This window comes from Hyla sarda, chromosome 1, assembly GCF_029499605.1.
Source record: "Hyla sarda isolate aHylSar1 chromosome 1, aHylSar1.hap1, whole genome shotgun sequence".
Lineage (NCBI taxonomy): Eukaryota > Metazoa > Chordata > Amphibia > Anura > Hylidae > Hyla > Hyla sarda.
The window spans coordinates 243,353,808-243,366,863 of record NC_079189.1 but is presented as its reverse complement, the minus strand read 5'-3'; the positions used below and the strand labels follow the sequence as shown (position 1 = coordinate 243,366,863).

At 43.5% G+C, this 13,056-nt stretch overlaps 1 protein-coding gene across 4 annotated transcripts in view; it reads left to right on the top strand.

Moving 5' to 3' along the window:
* The window catches only part of APTX (aprataxin), a 66,104-nt gene that overhangs the window by 46,043 nt on the left and 7,005 nt on the right, over positions 1 to 13,056 (top strand). For all 4 annotated transcript variants that reach the window (XM_056569814.1, XM_056569807.1, XM_056569806.1 and 1 more), the window contains one exon: positions 6,080 to 6,183. In XM_056569814.1, coding sequence (XP_056425789.1) covers positions 6,080 to 6,183 — 104 coding nt within the window. The remainder of the gene's footprint in view (positions 1 to 6,079; positions 6,184 to 13,056) is intronic.

Genomic DNA, 13,056 nt, shown 5'->3' with positions numbered 1-13,056 from the left:
GACAAAACTTGGTATACATGTTACTTATATCTCAATTAAAAATATAGGATAGTTAAATTGACCCTAATACACCCACTAACGCGAGAGTGGGGATTTTTGTCTGAAGTCCCATGCAAGTCTATGGGACTTCTGGTACATTACGCCACAATCTCTGCAGGAGAGTATGTCAGTCAAGCTTGCAAACCATGCCACTACAGAAAGTCATGCTCCTCCCACAAGCCACATCCCCTTCGTCTGCGCCGAAATAATTTTCGCATAGTAGGGCTGCCTGAAAAGTGTGAGGGCCGCTCTCCAATGGAATACATGGAAACATGGCTTAAAGACGTATTTGGAGAAGACAACCTAACTCCCCTCTTTGCGGTGGAAAGAGCCCACCGGGTCCCTACTAGGCTGTTCCCCCTGGTGGCCCTCCCCATTCTATGCTGGTGAAACTTCTCCACTTCCGTGATAGAGATCTGATACTCAGGCTAGCTAGAGAAAAGCAACCTGTGACTGTGGACAACCATGTCATCTCTTTCTTCCCGGATTTCTCGGCGCAGGTGCAAAAGAAGCGTGCCTCCTTCCTGGAAGTTAAAAGGAGAATGCGGTCCCTGGATGTACAATATTCCATGCTGTATCCTGCCAGATTGCGGGTGGTTGCCCTGGGTACCACCCACTTCTTTGAGGGGGTAGATGCCGCTGTGAGGTGGCAGGATACTCATGAAGCACAGCTGCGCCGGAGAGCCCGTGGAGGCTCCCCGAGACCCGCTCCAGACTGAACTGTCCTTACTTATACTCATGCAGATTGTGTGTAGCTAGTAGTTACCTACATGTGACTCTACCATCTTGTTTATCTGACCCTATACTCTTGCTTGAGTTGATATGTGGGGTTTATTATTTTCTGCTATTAGTGGCCCTTCATACTTATATTTGCTGATATTGTTTTAGTTACCTACGTGGGGTTGATATACTGGTCTAATGTTGATTCTTGTTAACCGCACATTGTAGTTTATGCTCACATATGAGGAGTATTGTAGTCTGCTGTTAGCGGCCTTATTTGTCTACTATAGCTATTATAGTTTTAGTTACATATGTAGGCCCACTCTACTGCCTTAATATCTGCCTATCGTTATCTACTGTATGATTTGTGGGGGGGGGGGGAGTTGACTTATGGAAGGGATGGAGCAATAATGCTTGATATATGGGATAACTGTGAAACGTTTTCATTGCAGGAGTGTAACGAATGCATACTTATCTGTGTTCGTATGCCTGCTGAATGCTCTCACTTTACTGAAGATCTCCTGACATACTTCCTTAGTACGACTGGTTATGAATGGTGTGGGTATACTGGCGCCCCTGGGTGCCGCGTGACGCGGCGACTTGTGTGGCTGTATTTGTACCTTGTTTTGAGGTGTTTGTTTTGTTTTCCGTCTCTCCCTGTGTTGCTGTCTGCTATGTCTGTAGATTTATTGTGAATATGCAGTTGGGCTCCCCTTGTTTAAGTGATGACATTATCGCCCTTTTATGCTCAAATGTCTCTGATGGCGGTCTTTTATTTTATAGGATGGAATGTTAGGGGATGTGGCAAAGCGCTATGCAGTATTTAACTCGGTGAGACACCTTCACCCTGCCATACTCTGCCTTACTGAAACTCATCTGACAGCAGAAAACACATCGGCCCTTCAAAGGGCATGGGTCGGTCATTCTTATCACTCTACCTTATCTTCACATGCTAGAGGGGTCAGTCTGCTGGTTCACAAATCTATTCCGTTTAAGGCTGTCTCCTCTAGCATTGACCCTGATGGCAGATTTGTCTGTGTATTGTGTGAGGTGTCTCATCGACCATTTATCATAGTTGGTGTGTACGTCCCTCCCCCTTACAGTGGAGATGTTATACAGCGTATTCTAACCATAGTATCTGGACTCCCGGTGGCCCCTGTGCTCGTGCGTGGCGATTTCAACCAGGTCTTAGATGCCTCTAAGGATAAGTTCTGGGGATCTCAGGCCCCTCCCTCCTCTAAACCTACTGGTCTTGCTAAGTTGTTGATGGAAATAGACTTATTTGTTCTGTGGCGCCACCGTAATCCCAATGTTAAACAGTTTTCCTGTTATTCAGCTACGCATGGTACCCTGTCCAGGATAGACATGGCTGTTAGGGATGGGGATATGGCTGGCCTGGTTAGAGAAATTGAATATTTGGCCAGGGGGTTGTCAGATCACTCCCCAATCCGTTTACGAATTGATTTAGTAGGGGGCGCTGGAGGGGTGCACCCTCTGTGGAGACTGAACCCGTTCTGGCTGACTTTGCTAACTACAGCTGAAATTGTCGGTGCGGAACTCAGGGATTTCATTGCCCTTAATGATGGTTCGGCTTCGGTCTCCATGGTTTGGGACTCTCTCTAAAGGCGTTCCTGCGTGGATTGTTTATCCGGGACATAAGTATTCACAAGTCCTTTACTAGAGAGAGGGGTGAGAAGTTGAGATTGTCTGTTACTGAAGCTGAGGCTGGATATGTTTTCAGCCCTACCCCTGGAACGATAGAAGTGTGGCTGAGGGTGCAGGGTGACTATACTAAATATTTAGAGGAGACGGCTGAACATAAGAGGTTTTTCACTAAGCAGCGTTACTTTGAGTGTGGTGAGGGTACTGGTAAATTACTGGCTTCCATTGTTCGGGCCCAGCAGGGGGTTGCGTATATTGGCTGTTTGAGAGATGGTCGGGGGAGAGAGGTCACGGCGGATGAGGATATCTTGGGTGTAATGGTAGACTTTTATAAAGATGCTTACTCTTCCAAGACCTCTTGTACTGAGGAGAGCTTGACTGCTTATGTGGTCAGGGCATCACTTCCTTCCTTTTCTCCGGAGCAGAGGTACGAGCTGGACTCTCCAATCTCTCTGGAGGAATTGGAACTAGCTCTGAAAGATGCTGCTAATGAAAAGGCCCCAGGCCCAGATGGCCTCCCGAGTGAGGTATATAAAAAATTCTCAGGGATACTCCTGCCCCAGCTGTTGCGAGTGGTCCAGTTGGCGGCTTTGGATGGCTCTTTACCCCGTTCCATGATGGAGGCCATTGTAGTGCTTTTACCAAAACCTGGCAAGGACCCGCTATGTGCGGGTTCTTACAGACCGATCTCGTTACTGTGTGCAGATGTGACGTTGCTGGCTCGAGTACTCGCTAACAGACTAGTTAGAGTTGTATTGTCTCTGCTTCATGGTGATCAGACTGGCTTTGTGCCATTTTTTCATTGGACGCTGCCAAAGCATTTGGTAGCGTCGAATGGAACTATCTGTGGAAGGTACTGGGGGCTATGGGGTTCGGACCTAGGTTTCTCTCTATGTTAAACTTCTCTATCAGTGCCCGACCGCCTGTCTTCGGGTTAATGGCCGGCTATCCCCATCATTTGAGCTGCGGAGAGGCACGCGACAGGGGTTTCCCCTGTCGCCTCTGCTCTTTGCACTAGTGATAGAGCCACTGGCTTGTCTCCTGCGATCCTCACCTGATATAATTGGATTCCGATATGGCTCCATTGATGAGAGAGTGGCGCTCTACGCAGATGACATGTTACTATTTTTGGGTGATACAGCTAGGTCCATGACCCCTGCTATGTCTATTATTACTGAGTTTGGTACATACTCTGGTCTGCTCATTAATTGGGATAAGTCTGTTCTGATGCCCTTGGATCCTTTGCCTAGTATTCCTCAGATTGCCCTCTCTAATATACAGGTGGTTAAGGAATTTAAGTACTTAGGTATCATCGTCACACCCTCTTCCCATGATTTTATACCTCGGAATCTGACACCCCTGCTGGACAGGAGCTCTCAGAAGGTGACTATCTGGTGTAAATTGCCGATTTCGGTGGTTGGCCGGACTAATCTAACCATTTTGGTGCTCATGCCGCAATTATTGTATGTGCTGCAGAACTCACCAGTGTGGATAGCAATGACTTACTTTCATAGAATACAGCGACTTTTTAGACAGTTGGTGTGGGGGGGGGGGGGGGGGGCAGGCGACTGCTAGGATCAAACTTGAGACATTGCAAATGGGAAATACTTCAGGTGGGTTAGCGTTACCTAATCCCTGGTTGTATTATCTTGCCTCACAACTGCATCAGGTTAGAGTGTGGGCGAAGTCATCTTTACTGGGTCTTACGGGTTGTTTATTTATGGCCAAACATGGAGGGAGAGTGCCACTACATATTCTGGAAATTGGAGCCCTGACCAGACCTCCGGATTCTTCTCCTACTACCTAGCTCCTTTTCAAGCTCTCGGGCCATACGCGTTAAGACCCAAGTTATTGGGTCTTACGAATTTGATATCGTGTACACCGCTGTGGCGTAACCCAGGCTTGCCGGTTTTCTATTCTTTTGCGGTGGCTGGCTATTGGGAGAGAAAGGGACTGTGTGAAATGGGGCAGTTAGCTGTACGAGGGGTAGTTCGATCTTTTGAGGATTTGCAGGAAGAGTTCGATTTACCGCGCTCATCATTTTATCGGTACCTGCACCTCCATAATGTGTATGAAACTCAGAATCGGCTGTGGCTGATGGAGGTACAATTTAACAGGGTCCCAGAATCTGTAGTTACGAAAAGGGAGTCTGCGGGGATCATTTCTTGGCTTTACGGGGAGCTATTAAGTTTTTACCATGAATGTTTCCCCTTAACTGTTTGAACTAAGTGGGAGAGAGACCTTGGTGGGCTGAGTGACGAGGAATGGTCTATAGTATTGTCGTTTACCCCGTCATTGTCTTTGTCAGAGTCTAATAAACTATCACAGTTGTTCTTTTTACATAGGGTGTATAAGACCCCACTGTTCTTACATAACATTGGTGTTCGGTCCGACTCTACCTGCCCTAGGTGTGGTGAGTTGGAGGCTCACTTACTACATATGATGTGGGCGTGCCCTGTATGAACTACGTACTGGACTGATGTGATATGCCTTATTAAGACTGTCTATGGGGTCACATTGAATAGAGAACCAAAGGTGTGCCTACTTGGCATTATTGGATGTGACCAGGAACCTTACATGAGAGAAGTGTGTTATATCAAGCCAGGAAACTGATCGCGCAGTTCTGTATCAGACCGTCCCCTCCGGGAGTAGCTGATCTTATCAATAGGATAACACAGCTTGGAGAAAGGGATATATATCAAATGTAAGGTTGAAAGGAAGTTTGATGGTATTTGGGGACCCTGTGTACACCATTTTTACCCCCTGACGAATTATTCCTAGTTGCTTGTATGTCCTCAGTCTGTTCTTACCGTAGTGTGATTGGCTTGAATACTGGAGATCTGTGAATGTGGCTCTACTCTTTTCCTTACCCACCCTATTATCTCTGCCCTCCTTTGGTGGCTCTGTTGGAGTGCCCGTAGATACTGCTTGCTGTGGTTATGTGTGTGAGGAGTGGGGGAGCCTGTCCATCAGGATAGAAGTTTATTTAACCCTTTAGTTATCTACAAGTGTGTTTTTCTTTTGCAGTAAAGGGGAGAGATGGACTGTTTGTTTGGGGGGGGGGGGGGGTTGATTTATTGTATGTAGGATGTTTTTTTTTTTTTTTTTTTTCCTTAAATGTTTGAGAAACCTTAATTAATAAAAATTATCTGATTGTAAAAAAAAAGAAGGGAAATAGGCCTATAAGAATCGGGCAATAACAGGTCCTTTCCAGGCTTGAGGAGCACAACAATCAGCGCCTCCTTCATAGTCTGGAGGAGAATCTTCAACAGACACGGAGTGAAACAATTTGAGTATAGGGGCCATCCTCTCCTCATTCATCCTGTACCAGTCCCCAATCATCCCATCCAGTCCTGGAGTGTTCCCAGGAGGCTAGTTGGGCTTTATAAAGGAGAAACAAAGAAGCCCACTACAACTATTTATAGGGAGATTTATCAAAAAACTGTGCAGATGAAATGTTGACCAGTTGCCCATAGCAACCAATCATATTGCTGCTTTTATTTTTCAGAGGCCTTTTTAAAAATGCTATGGGTAACTGCGCCACTTTTCCTCTGCACAGGGTTTAATAACTCTACTGACAACAGCTGATCTGACCAAATACATAATGTCATGCTAACTATTCACCTTACTGCATCAATAATATTTATTTATTTTACAGTCATATTCATTTACATGTCATTAGTCAAGATTTTGACTCTCCTTGCCTTAAAAACAAGAAACATTGGAACTCCTTCACGACTGAATACTTTTTGGACTCTGAAGGTAAGAATAGAAACATCAGCTGTGTTCTGAGCCCTTTACATTTGCTGTGTATTTATTTATTTTATTTTTTTCTGTGCAGTAGTCTTCACATTTTTAAGATAATGGATACCTTTTTCAAGCATTGGGTCTCATTCATCAAATATGTCAAATAATGTCTTTGTTGCCATAGTAACTCATCATTGCTCAGCTTTGATTTCGTAAAATGCTTTGGCAAAAATAAAAGCTGAGCTTTGGTCGTCATTGCAACAAAGGCAGTTTAAATCTGCCCAAATATGGTATTCGCATTAAACATTTTGGATTTGTTTTTGATTCAAAATGTTGGACTATAGGCTAGATTCTATTGTGCTCATCCTGACCACTTTACAGTCCTGTAAAACAAACCTGGAAAGTGAAGATGTCGGCTTAGACTATGTCAGCAAAAAGCAATCAAAGCCAATTGAAAATATTTTTAGAACATACAAATAATGCAATAAATATGTCATCAAATTGAACTTAAAGGGGTATGCCAGGAAAAACCTAGATAGGTATCTGTCAACTGGCTCCAGAAAGTTAAACAGATTTGTAAAGGACTTCTATTAAAAAAATCTTAATCCTACACTAGTTATCAGCTGCTGAAGTTGAGTTCTAAATTTCTGTCTGACAACAGTGTTCTATGCTGATACCTCTGCTTGTCTCAGGAACTGTCCAGAGTAGGACCAAACCCCCATAGCAAACCTCTAATGCTTCAGACAGTTCCTGAGACAAGCAAAGGTGTCAGCAGAGAGCACTGTGTCATAAAGCAAAGAACAACTCAACTTCAGCAGCTGATAACTACTGGAAATCGAGTAAGAAAAATTACGGGGTGCGCCCCTAGTGAGGACTGTAATGGAGGTAAAATAGCATAGAAAAATTTAGGGTCCTTACCCCTAGGTGTTGCGCTCGGGGCACAACACCTACAGTAGCGTCTGGAGAGAAAGATGCGGGAAAGCTGCCACGAGGAACTCCCGGGGGGGGACTTCAGTCAATCCGGTAGGGAAATTAAACGAGCATCTGGAAAGTGGTTCCTCTGAATGAAGGCGCTTCTCCCAGTGGATGTGTAATTAATATTTTATTATATTGCAACCTGTTTCGATCCCGAACTAAGATCTTCATCAGGCATACAGTACTTGGGACAACTTGCATACATGAAATGATGACCACTTCCGGATCACCAGAAAAAAAACTTGTGCAAAAATGCAGGTAAACGTGCAGGTAGCAAGAGATACCGATTGCAATGGAATAATAAAAACAAAAGAATAAAAAAACATGCACTTTAAAATAATCAATGTAGCAAGACTGCCAGTAAAAACCCCAAAATGTGAAAGACAAACATATGTAAAAAACTATATGGATTGATGAGACAGCTGATAGCTGGACGGCAAAACCAGTTCAAAATTCCACCAGTAGTTGGCAGTGTTGCATAGGAGTTCATAGAAAGTGGTGCATGCAGAAGGTGCGTGCAAATACAAAATCTCTGAATGGCTGTATAGGGTGCGGGTTTTGGAATATAACCAGCAAGGGTATGAAGCTGGATCCAGCCGTGGACATATATACTGAGCAGGGAGAACGCAGATGGTGAGTAATGTGTGCAATGATGTAGAATTGATGTGGTAATAGAATGAAAATAGCACAGAAAGAAATGCTGAAAAACTAGTTGATATATTATTATGGACAATGGTGAGGGTATGGACAAATCGTATAAGTGAGAAGGTGACTTGTTGTGTTCTCACAATGGAATCCTATAGAAGAGGGTAAAAATATAAACTGTAAGGGTAATAAACTGTATATTCCACTACAGGATAACTTCTGAGAGCTCATTAAGCAATCCGGAACGAGGGTTCCCATATGGTATATCCAATATACCTCCTTGTGTTTAAGCTGTTCAAATCAGTTTGAAGCATCTGTGGGAATCCTTTGTAGGGATGTGATTTAATGGGATGTTCAATATCTTGGTGAACTTGTGCACAGTGTCTAGAGACTCCGTGTAGCTGGAATTTATTTAGGGTATTACAGCGATGTAGTACGACCAACATACTGAAGGAGACATGTACATTGGATAACCTAAACTACGTAGTCAGATTGACAATCAAGCCGGGTTTTGATGTTGAAGGTTTCACCGATTTTCTTGGAGGTTATACTTGTCCGGCCATGAGTAATTTCTGTGCAGCATAAGCAATTGTTTCTGTTATATTTATAACTCCCGGGTTTGGGTAAAAGGTTTCTGGAGCTGTTGGTATTCAGACGTTGTTGTCGTAACTTGGGGCCAGTAAACTCTTGAGGTTCAGTGCTCGTCTGAATGTCATTTGTGGTGCTGTAGGTTATGATTTTTTTGAGATGAGCATTTTGCTGGAGTACATGCCAGTGGGTTTTTAAAACCTTTTTAATCTCTGTAGTTTTATTGTTAAAAGAACTAATAAAATTAGCTGTATATTTGAGACTGTTTTTTTTTTTTCTTTTCTTTTTTCTTTTGGCACTTTGATAAAGCCAAACTACTCGATCAAAAAAGCTGCAAAGGCATTTTTGACGATTTGTTGGTTAATAATTTTTTAGTTTAAAACGTTCCTTTAATCCCTTAAGGATCGCGGGCATATGGGTACGCCCTGACGCCCTGGTACTTAAGGACCGAGGGCGTACCTGAAATCGTTCAGCAGGCACCCCGTGAAAACTGTGATTCCGGGTCAATCGGGTCCCAGGTGACCCAGAAAAAAAAAGGTGATAGTTGCCGTCCGACACAGCACCTATCGCCCTATAGCAGCAGGAGTGAGGTGGCACTGATTCGTCGGCCGGTATTCAGGACGCCTGCTGTGGGGGTGTCCCTAACAGCACCCGTTCCGCCCTATTCTGTACCTGGACTGGGGGCCCCTGATCCCTGGCGGGATCGGGGCCCCGGGCACGGAGACAGTGGCGGAGGTGGCAGGAGGATCCGGCGTGTGCACAGCAGCAGGAGGTAAGGCTGGCCTCCTGCTGTTGCTTAGCAATAACTCCAAGCATGCACAAAAGGGCATGCTGGGAGTTGTTGTTATGCAACAGCAGAAGGCACTACTACAACTCCCAGCATGCCCTTTGGTAGTTTGTGTATGCTGGGGGTTGTAGTTGGAGGCACACCTTTTCTATGAAAGGCACACCTTTTCTATGAAAAAGTGCCTCTAGCAATTGCATAACTACAACCCCCAACATGCACAAACTACCAAAGGGCATGCTGGGAGTTGCAGTTGTGTGCCTCCAGCTGTTGCATAACTACAAGTCCCAGCATGCCCTTCTGCTGTAAGTGCATGCTGAGAGTTGTAGTTTTGCAACAGGTGAAGGCACACTGTTTGCGAAATACTGAGTTTGTTACCTAACTTAGTGTTTCGCAACTAGTGTGGTTCCAGCTGTTGCAAACTACAACTCTCAGCATGCACTCATAGACTGTACATACTGGGAGGTGTTGTTTTGCAACAGCTGGAGGCACACTGGTTGTGAAACACTGAGTTAAGTAACAAACTCAGTGCTTTGCAACCAACGTGCCTCCAGCTGTTGCATAACTACAACTCCCAGCATGTATGGTCTGTCATTGCATGCTGGGAGTTGTAGTTTTGCAACAGCTGAAGGTTTACAGGGCACATTCACACAGGCGGGTTTCTGGCAAATTTTCCGCCGCAGCTCAAACTCCCAGCGAGAAACTCGCTGTAAACCCCCGCCCGTGTGAGTGTACCCTAAAACACTACACTACACAAAATAAAAAGGAAAACACTACATAAACCCCCTACACAGTCTCGAACCCCCCCCCCCCCCCCCAATAAAAGTAAAACATTTCTTGTACGGCACGGTTTCCAAAACGGAGCCTCCAGCTGTTGAAAAACAACAACTCCCAGTATTGCCGGACAGCCAATAACTGTCAAGGCATGCTGGGAGTTTTGCAACAGCTGGAGACATCCTGTTTGGGAAACGCTGGTGTATGGTATTTTGGTGGCGGAAGCAAATCCCCAATTTAGGCCTCAAATGCGCATGGCGCTCTTTCGCTTTGGAACCTTGTCGTATTTCAAGGCAACAGTTTAGAGCCACATATGGGGCATCTCCGTACTCGGAAGAAATTGCATTACAAATTTTGGGGTTCTTTTTCTCCTTTTACCCCTTTATGAAAAGGTAAAGTTGGGGTCTACACCAGCATGTTAGTGTCATTTTTATTTATTTTTTACACTAACATGCTGGTGTTGCCCCATACTTTTAATTTTCACAAGCGGTAAATTGAAAAAAAGACCCCCAAAATTTGTAACGCAATTTCTCCTGAGTACGGAAATACCCCATATGTGGGTGTAAAATGCTCTGCGGACGCACAACATGGCTCAGGAGTGAAAGCGCACTATGTACATTTGAGGCCTAAATTGATGATTTGCACAGGGGGTGGCTAATTTTACGGCGGTTCTGACATAAACGCAAAACAATAAATATCCATATGTGACCACATTTTGGATATTACACCCCTCACGGAATGTAACAAGGGGTATAGTGAGCCTTAACAACCCACAGGTGTTTGACGAATTTTCGTTAAAGTTGGATGTGAAAATTTTTTTTCACTAAAATGCTGGTGTTACCCTAAATGTTTCATTTTCACAAGGGAAAATAGGAAAAAAGCCTCCCAAAATGTGTAGCCCCATTTATTCTGAGTATATAAATACGCCATATGTGGATGTAAAGTGCTCTGCGGGCAAACTACAATGCTCTGAAGAGAAGGAGTGCCATTGGGCTTTTGGAGAGAGAATGTGTCTGAAATTGAAGGCCACGTGTGTTTACAAAGCCCCCATAGTGCCAGAACAACCCCCCACATCTGACACATTCTTTCTCCAAAAGCTCAATGGTGCTCCTACTTCTCTTACATCCACATATTTCCATACTCAGAAGAAATGGCGCTACAAATTTTGTACAAATTCTATTACCCCTTGTGAAAATGAAAAATTTGGGGTAACACCAACATTTTAGTGAAAAAAAAAAGAATTTTTCATTTTCACATCCAATTTTTGCGGAAATTTGTCAAACACCTGTGTGGTGTTAAGGCTCCCTGCACCCCTTGTTACATTCCTTGAGGGGTGTAGTTTCCAAAATAGTATGCTGTGTGTTTTTTTTTTTTTTTTGCTGTTCTTGCACCATAGGGGCTTCCTTAATGTGACATGCCCCCCCCCCCCCCCCCCCCAAACCATTTCAGAAAAACTCTCTCTCCAAAATCCCATTGTCGCTCCTTCCCTTCTGAGCCCTCTAGTGCACCCACAGACCACTTTACAATCACATATGAGGTATTTCCTTACTGAAGAGAAATTGGGTTACATATTTTGTTTGTTTTTTTACCCCTTGTAAAAATTCAAAAACTGGGTCTACAAGAACATGCGAGTGTAAAAAAATGAAGATTTTTGAATATTCTCCTTCACTTTGCTGCTATTCCTGTGAAACACCTAAAGGGTTAACACACTTACTGAATGTCATTTTAAATACTTTGAGGGGTACAGTTTTTATAATGGGGTCATTTATGGGGTATTTCTAATATGAAGGCCCTTCAAATCCACTTCAAAACAGAACTGGTCCATGAAAAATTATGATTTTAAATTTATTAGGACATTTTTTAGGAAAATTGCTGCTGAACTTTGAAGCCCTCTGATGTCTTCCAAAAGTAAAAACATGTCACCTTTATGATGCAAACATAAAGTACACATATTGGGGTTTATTTACTAATGCGATCCCGACTCCTTTTTGTCGGGTTTTGTGCCCAAATTGTGTCGCACGTCCCTTGCGACACAATTTGTGACAAAAAAAACCCCTACATTTTACAAGAAAACCCCCAAAAGGGGTTGTGACCACTGGATAAAGTGGGCGTGACCCCGACAGTTTTAAAAATCCCAACATATTTACTATGGTTTCCACAGAAAAAGTGGTGGATTTGAGCTGAGGAAAACCCGACGGATCAGAGCATGTGTAAAAAAAATAAAAAAAAATAAAATAAAAAAAGTGTAGGGAAAGTGCAAAATGTAGGGAAGCCTTAGTAAATACCTTGGGAAAATACCAGTCTGAAATCAAAAGCCACAAAGGAAACCTACACTCCACTAAGCCTACACTCCACTAAATAAACCCCATTGTTTATGTGAATCAATATATAATTTAATAATCCACAAATAGAAAAGGTGAGTCACTCACCCAGCTGTACAGTTGTGGTAGCCGACGGCGGACGATACTATGGACTAACCGGATCGTCCGCCGTCGGCTACCACAACTGTACAGCTGGGTGAGTGACTCACCTTTTCTATTTGTGGATTTTCTGGAACTAGGACTGTCTATAGGCTAGAGTACCTCCCGGTATTTTGGCTCCGTGCAGCTGAACGCCATTGCACCTTTGTTCTGATAGTGGACTGATTGATAGTGCCCATCCTATTGTCTTGTGCGGTTTACAATATATAATTTATTTGGTATGTCTATTTTCCTAACTTTGCATTTTTCAAAGTTAGAAAAATGCAAAATTTTCAAATTTTTCATGAAATTTTAGAATTTTTCACCAAGAAATGATGCAGGTATCGACAAAATTTACCACTACCATAAAGCAGAATATGTCACGAAAAAACTATCTCTGAATCAAATTCATAAATAAAAGCATCCCAGAGTTATTAATGCTTAAAGTGACAGTGGTCAGATGTGCAAAAAAATGTGCCCGTCCTTAAGGTGAAAATGGGCTTGGTCCTTAAGGGGTTAAATGTGGGATTATGCATAGAAATCGCTATCCCTTTTTTGTGTAATTTTTTTTTATGAGTCGATATTGACTAAAAGGTATATTTTGGATCCATTTCTTGTAATCACCACTTGAAAACTCTAAATAGCTATTTGCATCGACTGATT